The following is an 18,975-nucleotide window of genomic DNA, read 5'->3' as shown; positions in this document are numbered from 1 at the left end:
AAATCAGAGATCTTTTCTATATATATGTTTTCAATTTTTTATTCTGTTTATGTGGCAGAAATACCCATTCTAGAATGATGTCTTCCCTCTGCATTAATATTCCTGAGGGGTATTCTCTAGATGGTAAAATAACCAGAATACAGTCCAGATTTGGATCCACACGATCCACATGTGCTTCTAATATTCTCTTTTCTACCCATTCTAATTCTTTTTCAGCCTCAGCTGATAGTACTCGTGGGCTGTTTAGGTCTTTATCTCCTTTTAAAGCCATTTTCAGGTGTTTTAAATCATGCCCTTCTACACCGATAATCGTCTGTAATTGAAAGATTTCTCCTAATAGTTTTTGAAGATCATTAAGTGTCCAGTAACGATCTCTTCTGATCTGTACTTTCTGTGGTCTAATTTTCTGAGCATCTATTTTATAACCTAAATAGTTAATAGAATCTCCTCTTTGTATTTTTTCTGGGGCAATTTGTAATCCCCAGCGAGGCAAAATTTCCTTTACTGCCTCAAACATCTTTTCCAAAGTATCCTTATTTGAATCAGACAATAATATGTCATCCATATAATGATATATTAACGAATGTGGAAATTTTTATGAATTATTTCTAGAGGTTTATTCACAAAATATTGACACAAAGTTGGACTGTTTAACATACCTTGAGGTAGTACCTTCCACTGGAATCTCTGTACCGGACGGGAATTATTATAGGTAGGTACCGTGAAGGCGAACTTTTCTCTGTCGTTTTCTTGTAACGGTATGGTGAAGAAACAATCTTTTAAGTCTATAACTATAATTGACCAATCCTTAGGAATTAGAGAAGGTAACGGCATCCCAGGTTGTAGAGACCCCATAGGCTGAATTACCTTGTTGATGGCTCTAAGATCAGTAACCATTCTCCACTTACAACTTGCTAACTCAGAAATTTTACAAGGCTTGAATGAGGTAATGCGCGTATAATGTCAGATACAAAATGAAACTATGATACATTTTACTGTCAAGTATTTCCTGTAGAAATGCCCCTCCCTCAAGCCTGCCTCCCCACATCTGTACACCCTTGGCATTTGCATGGACTTCTGCAGCATGCTGAACACCCCTCAGTCACAGAGCTTCTCTGTGTTGTGGCTTTCTCTTTTCTTATCATTACCTTTACATCATGGCTTTCTAAACATGATCAGAGAAGCACAGATTCAACATTCCTTGGGAACTCACTAGAAATGAAAATTCCTGGGTCTAACTTCAGAACTACTGATTCTATAATTCAGACTGTAACTCCCAAATCTTCATTTTAACAGATCATTGAGGAAAGTCCATGTATGTACATTTAAGAAGAGTTTCTGGGCTGGGTCTTTTTGGCATAGGGTATGTCTAATTCATCTCACACAGCTACCCATACTCAGTGGCTATTTGTCAAATGTGTAAGGGGTTTAAGTGAATCCTAATAACAGTGTGGGGCCATAGACTGATGTCAAGCAGGGGAAGGTCATGGTCTGACTGTCTGTTAGGTTAGCTCTTGGAGACTGTCTACAGCAGAGATTAAATGAAGTTACTGGAAGCAAATAAATCTCCTAATAAAAGTTTACTATTTGGATTCATAATTTATAGAAATGGTAATTACTTACAAAAGGATACCTTATTATGAAAACTTACATATTCACAGTAAAATGTATTCTTTTAATATCATGTTTATATGCAATGTTTTATAAGTCTTTGGGGAAAGCATGTGTTTTAAAATTTATAAACAAATATGTTTTCTCACAAAACATGATTTAACTTCTAAAAGCCAGTTCTAAAATGTTATATGAATTTAGCACTTGTCAATTTTCTCTGCACATAGTCTGATGGATTATGAAAGCAAAATTGCATAGCAAGTTGGTTACATTACAAAATTAAAATAAATTGAAACCTCATTGTTAACATAGAAATAAAAATAGATTCATGTTGTTTGAAAATATACTAGCATAGAGTATATATTATTCATTTCATTTTGTATTAAAATGAAATAAAGCAATCACCTAGAAATATTTCAAATAGAGGCCATATAGCTAACTTAGAGTATAATGAGTACAGCAAAACCAAAGTCACATGACTCAAGAGAATTATGGGCCAAAGAAACCCAAAATTGCAATGTGTCACACATCCCTTTCCCTTCTGCTGACACTCATCTCAAAAGTTGGGAACTAATTAAGGCAGCTTTCATGAGGACACAGTCAAAAGTTTCACATTATCTTGGTCACAATCCATCTCTAGGAAACCAACACTTCTAACTGCTTTTGAGTTGAGTCTTACACTTAAGTGACCCTGGTAATTGTCCATCCAAATGTCTTCTTCCTCAATAATAAAAAAATTAGGAGATGCCATGAAAGGTTTATGATATTGTAACTTTACTCCTGGAAATAGGCTCTTAACTACCCAACAAAACTGGCTCTTGGAAGGCTGTCTAGAAGAATGAAACTAGATTCCTTTCTCTTACCCTGTACAAAAGTCAGCTATAAATACCATCATGTAGGACTTGAAACGAACAGAGAAAAACAGAAACAAGCCATTCAAGATACATGATTAGGGTGGGGCTGGACCAACAGCCTCCAAAACAATACAGAGAAACCCTGTTTCATAAAAACCAAAAAAAAAAGATACATGATTAGGCATATTCTGCATAAGACCCCCGTAGCTCAAGAAATACTAGGACTAATTGGCAAAGTAATTGCACCACAGCACATGCAAAACAAGAATAAAGACACTGACTGCAGAATGTGACAACATGATCACAAATTATTTATCTGATGTAATTAATATCGGTACTATCTAAAGAACTCAAAAATTGAAAAGTCAAAAGACCAAAGCTATTTAATCAATAAATAAATGAATACTTTCTGAAGAAGTACAAATGACCCAAGATATATGAAAAAGTGTTCAATAACACTAGCCATCGGAGAAACGCAAACCAAAACTATGTTCAGCTTTACCTCACCAAGATCAGAATGGCTATAACAAAAGGAAATAAAATCCATGGAAGTAAGAGCATCAAATGTGGGCAAGTATGTGGGAAAAAAATCTTTATACATTTCAGGAATGTAAGTTAGTACAGCTACTATAGAAATTAGCTTACAAAGTCTTCAAAATGTAAAAATAAAAAATGATGTATGATTCAGCTATGCCTTTCTCATATACAAAGAAACCAAATTCATCTCACAGGGTGGATAGCTGTGTGCATCTTTGTGGTAGTACCACTCATGACAGTCATGGTTTGGAATTAGCCTATTTGCCCATCAATGCATGACTGGATAGAGAAATGTGGTACATAGATACAATGAGATACAAATCCACTTAAAGAATAAAGAGTGTACCTCTTTTTCAGGGAAGTTGAGTTCTTCTTAATAAGTGAAATAAGCTGAACTCAGAAATACATATATTCCATGTAACCTCTCATATATTTAATCTGAAGAAGATGAATGGGGAGAGAGATATAAGGAAAAAGGAGGAGGAAGAACACTGTTAGTGAATAAGAAGGGAATTGTGGAGAAGAGGGCTAATCAAGAGGAATGTCAGCAATGTGATCAAAGCTAGTTGTGTTTGTATGTGACAATATCAGCGTGAAATGTGTTATTTTGTGCAAATAACATGTGCAAAGGTGTGCAAGAAGCTGGGGGGGTAGCTGAGCTGATAAAGTGTGTGTTGCCCATGCATGAGGGTCTGAGTTCAGATCCAACTCGTGTAAAAAGCCAAGCATGGGGAAGTGCCTCCATAGGTCCAGCAGAAGACCAGAGATCAGTTGATCCCCAGAGCTGAGATAGCTAATCAATGGATTCAGTAGGAGGCTCTCACTCAGAAAACAATGTGGAGAGTGGCAGAAAAAGACACCTCACAGTGATTCTGGCCTCCATGTGCGCACGCATACGCATGCACACACAGACATGTACACGTATGTACAACACACACATATACTTGTGCAAAATGTGGCCCTCTTTTGGAGAGAAAATAAAGGAAACTAAGTGTTGGAGTAAGAGACTCAGAGTCAATAGGGAGGAGAGGGTAGGGCGTAAGAGATACGAAAGGACAGGGTGGGAGCGAGAATGGAAGGTAGAAGGGAGAATTCTGGTGGGCAGGTGTAGGGGAAACGAAGGCCGAGATTAGGAGGGGTTGAGAAGAATGGGGTGGGTCTGAGAGGCATAAGTCCGAAAGGTCCCAGAACTTCAGAGTCTGTATGTCATATGTCCTCTTAGACAAGGTTACTCATTCATTTTTAGATAATTGAAAGAGATATACCGTCGGTAATTCTGTTAAGTCTGTCTTGTATGTCAACGTCACATGCGGTAAGTAACACTGAGGACTTCCCTTGTTTCTAGTGGAGAGTGCCTTCTTCACCCAGCCCATTAGACTGGATGAATCCAGTGAATCTATTATCCAGGGAAAATTGATTCCGAAAGTATTGTGTGTTGGCTGAGCAAAAAATGATTTTAAGCAAATTCAAAAGCAGGGTGAATAAATAGAAAATTTCCCATGTGAAATGCTGACATTTTTAAGAATGTATTTTTAAAGATAGATGATGAGTTCAGGAGTTTTTTATTGTTTCTTGAATTTTTAAGTGTTTCTTCACATGAAATACCCATTTATATGCTTTGCTCATTTTTCTATTCGTTTGTTTGCCTTTTCTATTTGTAGGAATTTATAGTGTAGATATCAAGCCATTTCCTGTGATATATATGTTTCAAATATTTTCTCCCAATCTCTTCCTTGGCATTTAAGCCTTTAATCCATTTTGAAATTTATTATGGTGTTTGGTACAAGACTGGAATCTAATGGGATTCTTTTTCTAGCTGGAAGCCAGACAATTTCACATCTTTTATTGAATAATCCATTGGTCTCCATTAATCTGTATTGCTTTTTGGTGAGGCTCACATGTGGACAGGTCCATTTCAAGATCATCTACTGTGTTTTAATCAATTGTCCTCAAATTTCTTGCAAATGGGTTTAGTCATTAATTTTGTTATTATATGTGTGCAGGAAGGGTTGTTATTTTAAAATGACCTCTTATTATTTTTAGTATTTTAAGTCAAGTTAGGATATAAATATTTGTGTGAGAGTCTACATTGATTGTCAGCTTGAGAGAATCTAGAATTACCCTTGTAAGCAAATCTATGAGTATGCCTATGAAGGATGTGTAGACTGTGTTGATTAAGGTTGCATAACCCCCCTAAGATGCAGGCAGTACAGGTCTATGGGCTGGGGTGTTTGACTGTACCTAAAGAAGGAATCATCTGCGTGCTAGTGTTCATTCTATCCCCTTCCTGAGTACAGACACAGTATGATCAGCTTGCTTCAGGCTCCTGCCACCATGCCTTCTGTGCCCTGATGTATTATTGTACCATCAAACTGTGAACCCAAATAAACCTTTCTTTCCTCAAGCTGCTTTTTGTGTCAAGTATTGTCACAGCTACAAGAAGAGTGACTAACACAGTTGGCACGTAAGAAGTTTGCCTGGGAGAATGCAGGGTAAGTGGTATGGATCTATGGACTGCATTGATCCTTGGTGTCATGGTGTGACGCCACAGCTCTTTCTGTTTGCCATACTGTCACCATGTACTTTGAGTCCCTTTCAGCCACAAGTCTCCAAGTAAGATGTAGCTTACTAATGCCACACATTAATTATTTTTCTTTTCTTTGTGAAGCAAGTTACTGTTCCCAAAAGCTCAGACCTTTAGATCTCTCTGCCTGGTTCTATACAGGTCGTGCTGCTGAACCTTCTGGTGTGTGTCATCTTATTCTACACTGTTTACTGCCTGTCACTGAGCATGTGCTGCCTGACTTTCAAGTAAATGGTATATTGTCTTCGAATGGGATTTTAAAAGTGGACATGAAATAAAAGGAGCTTATACTTGATATGGCTTGAAGGATTATCACTTGTAGATTCCCAGTGGCACCTAAATTTTTGTTTTGCAAGTAAATATAAACTAACATTCTACTTTTAAGCATGAACAAAGTCACTACCATGACAAAAGCTAGAACCGGGCAGAATTATTCATACTTCAGGAAAAGAGAAACCATGCTCTTAGGGCTGGTGTTGAATCAGAGCGTTTGTACTAGACAACACTTGAGAGACAGCCCACATTCATTTAAGAGTTTTCTAAAAAATGCTGGACTTAAGATTGGATTGTAACCGACTTTTGTAATGGAAAGAATGTTACTCAGCATGCTTGCTGACAAACCCACAGAGGAATGTCTGGTGCATACACACAATCTCAACTGTGGCCTTGGGCTAGAGATAGTAAGAACTGTGGCTACTCTTCATGACTCTCTGAGCACAGGAGTTCAAGATTTTGAGTTAACATGAGTCAATGTTGAGGAATTTTTGTTTCTTTGTTTCTGTGGGTAGAAGCTTGAAACAGAATGTCTCTGTAGTCCAGGCTGGCTCCAAACTTCCCCATGCCTCTGCCTGCACCTCCCTATTCCTGGGATTACAAATCACTGGCCATGATGGCACATGCCTTTAATCCCCGCATTTGGAAGACAGAAGTAGGTGGATCTTCTTGAAGTCATCCTGGTCTACAAAGAGAGTTCCAGGAAAGTCAGAGCTGTTACACAGAGAAACCCTGTTTCGATAAAAACAAACAAATAATAGCTTTTGTTGTTGTTGTTGCTTTAAATGAAATAAAACTCAAATTATATGCAGAATTAGTGTTATGTTAGGCTAATTGTTGGTTATTGTTTGTTTTGAGACAGACTCAGGCCACATAGATCAGAATAGCTCCAATACTCAGTCCTCCAGCCTTAACTTTTCAAGAACTGAGCTTTTGGGTGACGGCTACCATTCCCAACAGGGGTGAAGAATTTGAGGTAACTGGATCTTAAAGCTGTTGACTAGCTGTCTGTGATTTCAATCCTCACAGCAATCTCTAGTCCAGGGGTATAATTTATAGACTCAGTTTAAGAATAGGAAGGGATCTCACAGATTAATTTCTTTATGGTTAAGAACTGAAGCCCGGGGCTGGAGAGATGGCTCCGAGGTTAAGAGCACTGGCTGCTCTTCCAGAGGTCCTGAGTTTTAAAGTTCCAGCACCCACATGGTGGCTCACAACCATCTACAATGAGATCTGGTGCCCTCTCCTGGTATGCAGGCAGGAAAAATGTATACATAATAAATAAATAAATAAATAATAAATAAAAATTTTAAGAAAGAACTGAAGCCCAGAGATGTTAAATAATTTGCCCAAGTTCACAGTTATCACACAGGCTTAGATTTGTGTCTTTTGGCTTCCAAGACCCTGTTCTCTCCATATTAAAATTTCTCCTCACACACTAGGCAGAACTACCAAGTTTACAGCTGAAACCTCAAATATAATTAAGATTGCTTAATGATCAAAGTAGATTTAAATATCATCATCATCATTATTAATAGGTGTATGTGCTTGAATGAGTTTATGTGTACCACATTTGTGTAGGAGCCTACCGAGGCCAAAGGGAAGTCTCTGGCATGGAAGGTAAGAAGATTACAAGCTGCCAGGTGAATGGTAGGGACTGAGCCTAGGTCCTCTGCAAGAGCAATAAAGCAATCTTAACTCTAGGCAATCTCTCCAGTCCTGACAAAGCAGATTTAGTTGAGCAGAGACAGCAATATGGATAAGATGTTCATTGGTGGTCATCCTGCCAGGCATTTTTAAACTGCTCAAAAAGGTGAATCAAACGACCTGTCCTCATATGTGAAGGGTAGGTTACAAAGCTTCAATGTTTGGCTCCGAATGGTCTCTGTCAGAGCAAACTTTTCATTTGTAAACTCTCAGGGTGTGGGAACTGGATGTCCTGGCACCATTTGACTTCAAAACACACCCTTCATGGCTCAACACAAATTATAAAGGTAACTGATCTTTGTTTTTTGTTTTTATTTTTGATCTTCATCAATAAGTGGATGAAATGGAAGCAAAAATAAATATTTTGTTAAGCAGAAAGTGGGAAAACATTATGCTTTTCTTTTGATTTTCCGTATATTACATCTGACTTCTTTAGGAAAAGTCTCATCAAAACATTTAAGGTGGAGCCATCGAGGTGACTCAGTGAAGTCGGGAAACCCAGGCGGAAGCATGGACCCCATGTGATAAAGAGAGATGACCAACTCCAGCAAGTTGTTGTCTGACCCTCACATGCATGCAACACACAATAAATAACACAAAGACATTTAGGTGAATGTTCTTAGGGTGTGAATAAGAATGGCGTAAGTACAGAGCAGTGGTGGTGCATGCCTTTAATTAAAGCACTTGGGAGGCAGAGGTAGGGGGATCTCTGTGAGTTCCAGGCCAGCCTGGGCTCCAAAGCTACACAAAGAAACCCTGTCTCATTAAACCAAAAAAAAAAAAAAAAAGAAAGAAAGAAAGAAAGGCATAAATGCAGGCAGGGAGTTAGAATTCTCACATTCTTATGTAAATTTTATTTCATTTTATTATTGGTGAACACACACAATACATCATACATATATACATGCACATATATATGTAGCATTGTGGCATTTCCATGCACGCCTCTCACTATACTTTTATTCATTTACCTCTCCCAACTGTCCTCCCTCATCTCCTCCTGCCTCCCATTAGCTGGTGTGCTTCTCCTTAATGTATTCTGCTTTCATGCTGTATGTATCCTATTTCAGGAAATATATTTGAAAGAAAGGGAAGAGAAATGACAACGTCCTGATAGATAAAGTCTTTATGAGATATGAAACAGAATGGAGAGGAGTTTGTATGGTGTCGTTTCATTTTTGAGGGCTAGACACCAGTATCCGTGGGAAAAACACCTAGAGAATTCTGCAGCGAGCCGTGCTCACCCAGCGATGGTGACAGAACCTTCATTTGCTGCTTTGCACATTCTGCTTTGTTTTATTTTTCTTCTCCAAACAATGCCGACTTTGTAGCAAAGGAAATATTCTATTGCACAGACGGGTGACTGGGGTGAGGGGGAAATTAATTGGGTATTTTAAAACAGCTGGAGGAGAGAACTGGGATGCTCCTAACACAAAGAAATAATAATATGTGTCTGAGATGAGATTTACCAGGTAGCCTGAACTATCCGTTACACATCACATACGTGAATCAAAATGCTACTCTGTACTCCATAAATACTCACGATTATCATGCACCAATTAAAAAGTAAAAAAAATCCACTTTACTTCAGAGGAAACATTAAGAAAGAATATACTTAGACAAAACTTACCCTTTTTAAATTTGGTATGTTTGCACAAGAAATACTCTGTACCTCATGATTTTGCAAGTCTGGTGTGTTAGTAGGTGAACCCTTTGTTCTGATCATACACAAAGCACATTTGCTTTGGGGCATTCATGAAGATTTTGCTTCATTTTTAGAAAACTCAAGTTTAACATTTTTCTTTGTAAAATAAAACATACAATTCAGGAGAGTTTAGAACACCTGGATATAGAAAAGAGAAAATGGAAATAAGTTATAAATGCATTTTCTCATTGCAGTTATTCATAATACTATGTTAAATTTCATCCTACATTTTAAAAATGTTTTCTTGATTCTTTAAACATTAAAATTCACTAGGAAACTGCAGAATGATCTTTTCTGGGGAAAACTATGGAAATGCACAAACTTGCCTGAAGCTAGAAAAAAAACAGATTTCAAGTAAATATGATTTGTATAGGAAACTTGGTCAGCTAGAATTACTGAATTCTAATAAAAAGTTTAGAATGCCTTCTTCCAATGGATAACCTTGTTTGGGGGCCATTATTGATTCAATTTTCAGTAGCAAAGAATCTGTCAGAACAAGAGATGTTTATTGTAACAAGGTAGAAGATGTCAAGCATGCTATTAACTTTCTCTTCATGCACTTCCCTATTGAATTGAGTTTTTCTACCGAGACTCTGCAAAAATGATAAAGAGCTAGTTACAGAAAACCAAAAACCAAAAAAGAGTCAAGTATGGACCATACATATGTTTGGAGTAGGGAAAAGACTTAAAACCCATCTGTTCCTATTTATTCTTGCCTTTGGGACGGACAGTGAAGATGGGATGCCACAGACTCAGTGGAGGAGATTGTTTACAGACAGGAGAGGTCAGTAAAGGTCCTGGGGTGTCTAACTCAGGTTGCATTATTAGTTTCTGTTAGGAAACATGAATATTTGTCCAAACTTACCAGAGTTCTTAACCTATTAAATCTTTAATGTGGGGACTTTGCAGGATAAAGGTTAGCCCTCTTTAGCTGTGTTGCTTGGAGAATCTAGGCTTGTCTGATTAGGAGATAGGTTTATTGGCAATCTCAAAGCTTTCGCCTTGGAGTTAGGGTCAAGGTTCTGGTCTGTTTCAACAAATCTGCTACTCAGAAGCTCAGATTTAATAATGGCATTGGGAAATGTGCATCCAGTGAGACTATTTGATTACTAATATCTTTCTGTTGTATTGCACAGGTTAGTCTAGATAAAAACGGTATACTATTTCCAACCCTGCTCGATGTCCATGAACTCTTCATCTGTAAAGGTGATACTGAGTTGCCGGTACCCTGACCCCAGGTTTTGTACTTTTAATTGTGTTTGCTTTCAAGTTATAAGCAAAGCTTGAGTGTTCTTTAACAATACATGCAAATAAGTACATCTTGTGCAAGACAAAACTGGCCTTCTCCAAGCAGCTTTAGGTTAATTTATAAAATCAAATGTTGACAATAGAAATATCTCTAGAACACAGAATGTAGTGGCACATACCTTTAATCTCAGAACTCGGGAGTCAGAGGCAGATGGATTTCTGTAAGTTTTTTGGGGGGGGAGGGCATGGCAAGGATGTCTGTAAATTTGAGGCTGCTGTGGACTACATAGCAAATTCCAGGCCAGCCAAAGCTACATAGTCAGACCCTGTCTAAAAAAAAAAAAAAAAAAAAAAAAAGCCGAGGAAGTGGGAGGGATGTGTACTAGGTAACTTCAAGAAGATGTAGCACAATACTCCTTCCTCGGTTTTAGTGTACAGGACAGGCTGACCTGATGGACAGGCTGACCTGATTTACAATAGTCAAAGGGATTCCCATGCCACAGGAAAAAAAGGCTGATGTGAATTCTCCATTTCTCCATTCACTTTCCAAAACCTATTGAGTTAAATGAAATAAGACTGAAGAGGAACATGAAGGATAACTTCAGAAGACATCATCTGGAACTTGCTTGCTAGATGTCTTTCGCATTATCTCCTGCACTTGTTGGTTTGATTACCTCCACATGGTAGGAAATAGGGTGATTATTTTACTTTCTGCTCTGCAAAGTATCACATTTGCCTGCCTACATTTATTGATTCCGGGATTATATGAACACACCAATCATCTGATAGGTTTTAAAGTGAGGGAAAGGGAATTTTTATGGGACTGGTATTATTTACAAAGGGACTTTGGTGGTATATCAATTACATTTGTTAAAGTTGGATGGGTCTTGCCCTTGAAACTATTATCATCTTTAAAAGTCACCAAAAAGGCAAAAGACAGAAGGCAAAAAGCCATCTGTCTCTTCACATGTCCCAGGCACCAAAAATTGTGGTTCTGACCTGTAAATAGCTCTCTTTTTATGCTCATTGAGGAAAACTCCTATGCGGATTTAGAAGTGCTTCCAACCTATCATTGATGAGGCTTTATTTCACCTATGGTGATAAATATTGCTTCTCAGATGGCTACCTGAACATACCAAATGATTCCACAAGCACAAAGGAACTTATTTCCAAGTTAAGCGCTGTGTCTACCAAAAGAAAAAAGAAAATCACCACTGAATAAACCCATTCATCTTTTATTTCTAAAAACTCAGATCTGAATTCTTTCATTAACTTCATTAATATCTATTATCTCTTAAAATTAGATTCACATGCATGCATGGACTGTGTTGTAAAAACTGCAAAAAATTCTATTTTGTTATTTTTTTAATGTAAGGATAATGAAGATATAAAATGTCAGAGGTTCTTATCATATTTGAAGTTGGATGAAAGAACATTTGTAAACTTTCTATCAAAAATTCTTTGTACATATGTGCATGTATTAGGAGTGACCACTAGATCTTGGATAACCTATCAGGCAGCTCCCCCTGGGGAAGACTGATTCTTCCTCTCTCTCTCAGGAGGCACTAATTGCCTGTAGCTCCCCATACATGGTGGCTTGTCAACTGATCAACTGATCATGCCCTTCCTCAGGTCTTGTTTAGGTGACCATATAAATCACAGACGATGAACTCTGCAGGTTATATTTATTTGTATATACGCATGCATACATGTGCATATATATGTAACAATAGCAATTAAAGAAGAAGAGGTCATGCATTTTGGGGGATGGGGAGACAAGGTAGGAGGCATGAGAGGGAAGAGCGAAAATGGTATAAATATGGTATGCAAGTCTAAAATTTGCAAAATAAAAAATGCATTTAAAATAATTCCTTGCAGATCAAGGTATCATGACCTTGTGTTAGTTGCATTTCAACATTGTTAAATGCTCTAAACACAAATGTCACATTCTTCTGCTTGCAGCTCTTTCAGTCTCAACAGAAGTCACCTACTTTGTTTGTGGATTGCTTTTTGCTCTGATTGTAGAAGAATGGGTTTGGGATTATGCGATTTCCATGACGATTCTTCATGTAATCATCACATCAGCTGGTAAGCAAGATAAAACAGTGGACACTAGGAAAGTGCATTACATCTAATGTATCAAAAACTACTCTTAAGAGCTCAACTCACGTTGCACTCAGGGAATGGTTCTGACCATGTCTTCCAATCCAGGGCTGTACTGACATGCAAATCTTCCTCTTCACAGTCAACTACCGTGGGCTTTGAATCCCTAAGAAATGTTTTCTTTCCAAAACCTTTCCCTGATCCCAAAGATAGGGAAATGTAGAAAATCTAATGTTTTTACGAGCCAATGGTTAGTTTTTAATGGTTCCAGTTCTGGGTCTACAAGATGACTGACTCAGCAGGTAAAGTTGTTTGCCACCAAGTCTGAAGTCTTGAGTTCAATTCCTGTGACCCACATGATGGAAATGAGAGAATTAACTCTGGCAAGTCATTTTTGGACCTCCACATGTGTGCTATGGCATGCTCCTAGGTGCCCTTAAAATGTGTATGTACGCATGCATACACACACATACATATGGGGGGATAAACATTAAAAAGGAATATCATTTATAAAATGATTTTTTTTACTGGTGATCTTGGGAGTCAAAATTAAAATGCACTCATTTTGCAGTTCTACCTTTTACTGAGAGGGTAGTCATGAACTAGTCATATCTCTCGCAGAGATTTCCTTCACTGCAACGGTGAGGAGACGTGGTAAACTTTCAATGAGATACTGAGAAACTGAGTAGCAGTTAGCACATGACAGTTACTCAGGGAATGATAGATAGTTCCAGCCATTCATTTGTCTATCTATTCACCATTCTAGTCTCGTCTCCTTTTCTACCCTCCATTATTATTATTATTATTTAATTTTATAAAAGAATACTCGCCAAAGTGTGGATCATTTTCAAGCATGGTCTATCTCAATGTTACTGTTGCTTATCACCAAGTTAAACCAGTCTTGTATCTCTAGTGCTCTGATATATGGATAGAATGAGTTGCCACCAGCTGAATAGCACACATGTCCAAACGAGTTGCTACTTGCCAGATTCACTGCCATTAGTAAGTCCCAGTCAATTTATCTTCTAGCTTTAGTATCATCAGTCACAAGCTCTCCAGCTCTCCATCAGCTTCTCAGAGAATCACTGGACAGCCCCCCTCCCACAGCCCTCTCAGATTCTCCATTGTGCCCTAGGGATCTAACTTTTCTGTAAGATAGTCACAAGATAGTTATTTTGTTAAAGGAAACATGTGGGAACATCATATGGTTCGACCCATAAGTTTAAGATGAGTTATTAACTCTGGAACCAGAAAAAAAATGCTATCATGCTGTCTGACACATGCCACGTAGAATCTGTTTTAACAAATGCTTAATGGAATGCATCTAGATCAAAGCCAGCAATGTGGTGGTACACAACTGTAATCCCAGCACTTAGGAGGCAAAGATAGGATGATCATGAGTTCTAGGCCAGTCTGGGCTATGAAACAAGACTCTCAAAATAATCAAAACAAAAGAGAAGTGCCTCAAACATCCCTAGGATGCAAGGTACCAGTCACTTACGACAGTCTTGGAATCATCACCACTGCTCATTCCTACAGAATGATCTCCAGGTGTCCTCACTTCAAGGGTACTCTTCCTATGGGAGGTGTGCACGTATTCACCTTGGTAAATAAATGACCTTTTACAGCAGTGGTTCTCAACTTGCCTAATGCTGTGACCCTTCAATACATTTCCTCTTGTGGTGACTTCCAACCATAAAAATATTTTTGTTGCTACTTCACAACTGTAATTTTGCTAATGTTGTGAATCATAATGTAAATATATGTGTTTTCATATGACCCCTGTGATAGGATTAGTTTGACCCCCAAAGATGTCTTGACCCACAGGTTGAGAACTATTTCTCTACAGCATAACAAATTTGGGTTGCCTGGTTTTAGATAAAAAATGTTGTTTTATGGATATATTTGATCAAACATAATAGTTCTTGATAAGTTAATAGAAATGCATGCTTTTGTAAATGAAATACAGCATTAGGTTTTTCCTTTTTCTATTGCAGTTATGTTGGAGTTCCCTTTGACTTCACATTGGTGGGCTGCTTTAGGTACAGGAATGGCTCAAGTTTAGATCCTCTAATGCGCAGAAACAATGTTAAGTAGAATAAATGCTGGGAATAGACTTCACCTTGGGCATAAATTTTATTACATTTTTTCAAGTTAATAATGATGATGTCTAAATAATAAAAACAATACAGTATTGTTAAGGATAGAATCTACTGGTTATCTTTTCTGGCTCATACCTACTCCCAGAACAGGACAGCCCACATATAATCTACACCATATATGCTGCATTGTTAGCATATGTTTGAGTCTAAAAATAGATCACACACACACACACCTATACTCTGCTTCTCTTTTTGATATAATTCGAACCTATGAAGGAATTCTGTAAATTTCCCTTTATGTACTAAACAACATAAGAGTGATGTAAGAAGTGGAAGTGAATCGGCCTAGAGCAGAATTCATTCCTAGCGATCCTGACGACCTACATGAAGTACAGCTGGTCTAGATAGGGTGGCATCAGGCCAGGCAGCATGAGCATTGCTGGCCCACAGAAGTTCAAATCCAGAACATTCCGAGCCTTTTTAAATTAATTACGCAACACCTAACTTAAAACCAAAGCTGCCCACATTTAGTCCTCCTTAGTTCTAAACAAATGAATCTGAAATCTGAGTGTCTTGGAGTCGGATCCCCTAGAAATCTTAAGTAGGAAAACCAAGTTAAGCAGCAAATGTGCAGGAAATGAGACAGTTGGTGTCAGTTTTCTTTCTTAATTATATTATGGAATGATCAGAAAGTCAGGAAGGAGAAGTGGTGTCGCAGCTCCACCATTTGTTTATATTAATAAGCGACCACATAAAGCGAAGCCAGGCATCACTAAACAGATTTCAGTGTTTGTCAAGTATGGAAACTATTTACTTATAAATCTGTTGTATTTGGCTTCCAAATACAAAGATTATGTAATTGGTAAGAAATATTATTCTTCTTGATTTGGCGATAATCTTGTCTAATAGTTTCAATCTGTTTTGCAAACAGCAGGCAAACCCAAACATATTCTGGTATTGCTACTCAGTGTTAATGGCTCACACAGAATTAAAATATTTAGGTTTATTGATTACTTAATATAAGCCAGGACCTTTGTATGTATCTCACTAACCTTTACTACAGTTCTGTGGGGTATTACATTCTAATTTTTCAAATGTGGCAAATGAAGCTTATGCAGTAAGATGAGTGAGTTTCTGCATCCACACAGTGAGTCCTATACGTAGCACAATTTTTGTGAGCCACAGACCACCACCAAAGGCCCCTTCACGTAGATACCTGGGACTATCCTGCAGAGAGCTCTCTGAGGATGCACAGGAGAGAGAGCAGAACGACAGAATGTATGTAGGCAGCTACCTCCAGCATTGCCCATTGCTCAGGAAAGCCAAACGGAAGGTAGGATGGTCATTGGAATCAGCTGCTGTGGGAGGCCTCCCCCATCTCTGGAACTGTTTTTCCTCATCTAGTCAAATGACAAAACATCCAAGATTATACCTGGGAAACAAGGCTTGGTTGAAAAATAGCACATTTCTGTTTTCACTTTTGACAAGAAAATTATAGGATGCCTTTATTTATTTATTTTCAAGTATTTGAAACAACTTTTAAGGGCTATTTATAGCATATTCAGGATACAACCCCCAGCAGGATACCTGACCCATAATAGTGCTAATATGTATTTGTTGTATAAATATGGAGAGAATTAATGAGATGACAAGAAGTACCAGAGATTTTCCCTCAGTGTAGCCAGTGCATTTGTGTTTCAAATCGGGAACATATTTCAGTGTATTTTAAGGGAAGCTGTTGAATCTTAACTCTTGGAGAGTTTAAAAATAATCATTTTGTATACTATTACAAATATTAAATGTCTTACTACGATTATGTCACATGATACTTCACTTTCATGTAAATATTTATATAATTATATACTTATACATAAAGGGGGAGAATGAAGATAATTTTGTTGTGGTCTCCTCAATAAGTATCATTCCAAGGTTATACATAATCAAACCCTGGACATTTATTTTTGATACACTCTGTTCTCTTAAAAAAAAAGACATTGTCATTTCCACGATAGTATAGGAGGTGATGGGGACGTTACAACTATTTTTGCTGCTCACACAGGAAACTGAATTCACTGATCATGTGTGTAGTAAGAAAGTAAACCAATGGGCCGGCAAGATGGCCACTGAATATCTCTAGTGCCGGTATTATTGGTATTCAATACTTGCTTTCACACTGGTGGCTAAGAACATTGGCTGCTCTTGCAGAGGACTTGAGTCCAGTTCCCAGCACCCACGTGACAGCTCCCGATCATCTGTAACTCCAGTTTCAGATGCTCCAATGCCTTCCTCTGGCCTCTGTGCGCACCATAAGCATGTGGTGCAGGACATATATGTAGGCAAAAGACCCACACACATGAAATAAAAATAAATGAATCTTTAGAAAATAAGAAAAAACAAAAAGGAGTCAAGCTCTTTCTTTCACTTCAGCCAACTGTTGTCAACAACAGTGAATTATCTCTAGTGCCAGCCGGTATTATCTGTATTCACTACTTATTTTCATATCCATAAGGCTAAAGTCTTAACTTTCTACTTTTTTGCAGTATCATTTAGTACTTCAGATAACACATAGAAAAAGTACTGAGGTTTTATCTGACACAAGTCTTTCAAAGATGTAAATTTTACTAAGTTTCAAAAAACAGGTGCTGAAATGAACAAAAGGGATGGGGATGGGGGGCTATACCTAGAGTTTAGGGATGCACACAACTGTGGAGTGCTTGCCAGGCCTGTGTATTATCCCCAGAATAGGAAACTAACACTGTGAAAGCAATGATTTCCTTCTGACTGCATCTACAACACACAGTCTACTGCACCAGGCCCTGGCCGTCTCCTGCACACAGAGAATGCTAACTCAGTGCCAGAGAAAGTGGACTTTTGGACATAATAAACTGTTAAAGGGATTTCAGTGTTAATATCTGGGGTTGTTTTAATAACTGGGATGGTTCAGACAGCAGTCACAGTATGACACCTGGCACTGTCATCTTCGCTTTCCTTTAAGGAGAAATGTAGATAGCTGACTAAAATGGCTAGGTATCTTGGGTAGGTTGTCACTGAATGAGTCTTTCACTGGATCTGTGTCTCTGTGTGAGGAAGCCAGTAATCCTCTCGGCTACTACTCAGGGCACCTTACCTGTCACAGGCACTGTGCTGTTACTGGCATAGCGGGAGCAGCAGATTTATGAGAACTCTATAATTGGATCAATAGTGGTTGGATCTATATTTTAAAGCAAACAAGAATCACCGGGCAAATGAAACAAGAACTAAAACTGTTTTCATTAAACCAAATAGCACAGATAGGTTGAATTCTGGCTTTAAAAACTCTTCCCATATTTAAAGTTGATGTGGATTGTTTTCTACCACTATTAAAAAGATCACTTATACTCACATGTGTGTGTGTATGTGCATGTGTTGCATAGTAGCAATATAGGCAGTAACAGTAATATCACAAAACAAAATTATCAGCCAGGTCTGGTAAAACACATCTCAAATGTTGCACCCCTGAGACAGAGGAATGGGGATTGTTGAGTCTATCGTGGGCTGCATAGCATGACCCTGTCTAAAACAACAAGAAAACAGTAACAACACAAGCACACAGCAGGCAGAAAGACTGAAAGAATTAGGAATTGTGAATTATATGGCAAGAGCTCTGACATCCCGTCTCAGAACTGCGGAGTTTTAAGGGCTCCTTTCTATTGATTTGTGCCTATTCCCCGAAGAAAGTTCTAAATTTCAATGATTTACCAGCCCCAGAATATATGCTACTCTCTCTTCACTGATTCTGTAAATGACTTCATTGCAAATGCTATGTCAGTTTCAGGAACATTATTTTAGTGATGGCAATTGTTCTTATTCATACTCTTACCAATGAATTATTCATTACTGGCAGTTAACCAGAACTTCCTTTTTTTACTTGCAGTTTCCGGCTTAATTTCAATGATATGCGGAGGCCAGATTTTAGCATACTGTTTGTTCAAAGACAACTTTATCTATCCAGATCTGGATAATTTTTAACAGTACAACTGGATTCATTTACCTTGGAATCACTATGCTATAAATATTATGTCAGAGCTGTGTCCCAGAATGAATCACTCAGTATACCTTATAACTATAAAAAGCACAGAAGTTAATGGAGAGCAGAATGAACCTAGTAAAAAATTCATGAGCAAAATTTTGCAAAACTTCTAAAATGTGACGTTTCTGAAAAATGTGTTCCATGGAATAACAGTTCTGAAGAATGTTAATGTTGTTGTTAAA

At 37.9% G+C, this 18,975-nt stretch overlaps 1 protein-coding gene across 1 annotated transcript; it reads left to right on the top strand.

Annotated features, from left to right (window-relative positions):
• The first annotated feature begins 5,579 nt into the window (after positions 1-5,579).
• Positions 5,580-14,687, top strand: Tmem244 (transmembrane protein 244). Its single transcript, XM_005065718.1, has 5 exons — positions 5,580-5,615; positions 5,728-5,813; positions 7,780-7,853; positions 12,482-12,607; positions 14,620-14,687. The coding sequence occupies exons 1-5, from the start codon at positions 5,580-5,582 to the stop codon at positions 14,685-14,687; spliced, it is 390 nt and encodes a 129-aa protein (XP_005065775.1).
• The last annotated feature ends 4,288 nt before the right edge of the window (positions 14,688-18,975 follow it).

The sequence above is a fragment of the Mesocricetus auratus genome, unplaced genomic scaffold (genome assembly GCF_017639785.1).
Source record: "Mesocricetus auratus isolate SY011 unplaced genomic scaffold, BCM_Maur_2.0 Super-Scaffold_100018, whole genome shotgun sequence".
In the NCBI taxonomy this organism is placed as follows: domain Eukaryota; kingdom Metazoa; phylum Chordata; class Mammalia; order Rodentia; family Cricetidae; genus Mesocricetus; species Mesocricetus auratus.
This window is presented reverse-complemented; position numbering and strand designations above follow the sequence as displayed.

What these genes read in the sequence shown, in the direction of transcription:
- Tmem244 (XM_005065718.1), top strand. Translation starts at nt 5,580, where the DNA reads ATGTACTTTGAGTCCCTTTCAGCCACAAGTCTCCAA. An exon ending in ATGTGCTGCCTGACTTTCAA is followed by an intron (nt 5,814 to 7,779) that starts GTAAATGGTATA and finishes GTAAACTCTCAG; the next exon opens with GGTGTGGGAACTGGATGTCC. An exon ending in TGTAATCATCACATCAGCTG is followed by an intron (nt 12,608 to 14,619) that starts GTAAGCAAGATA and finishes TTTCTATTGCAG; the next exon opens with TTATGTTGGAGTTCCCTTTG.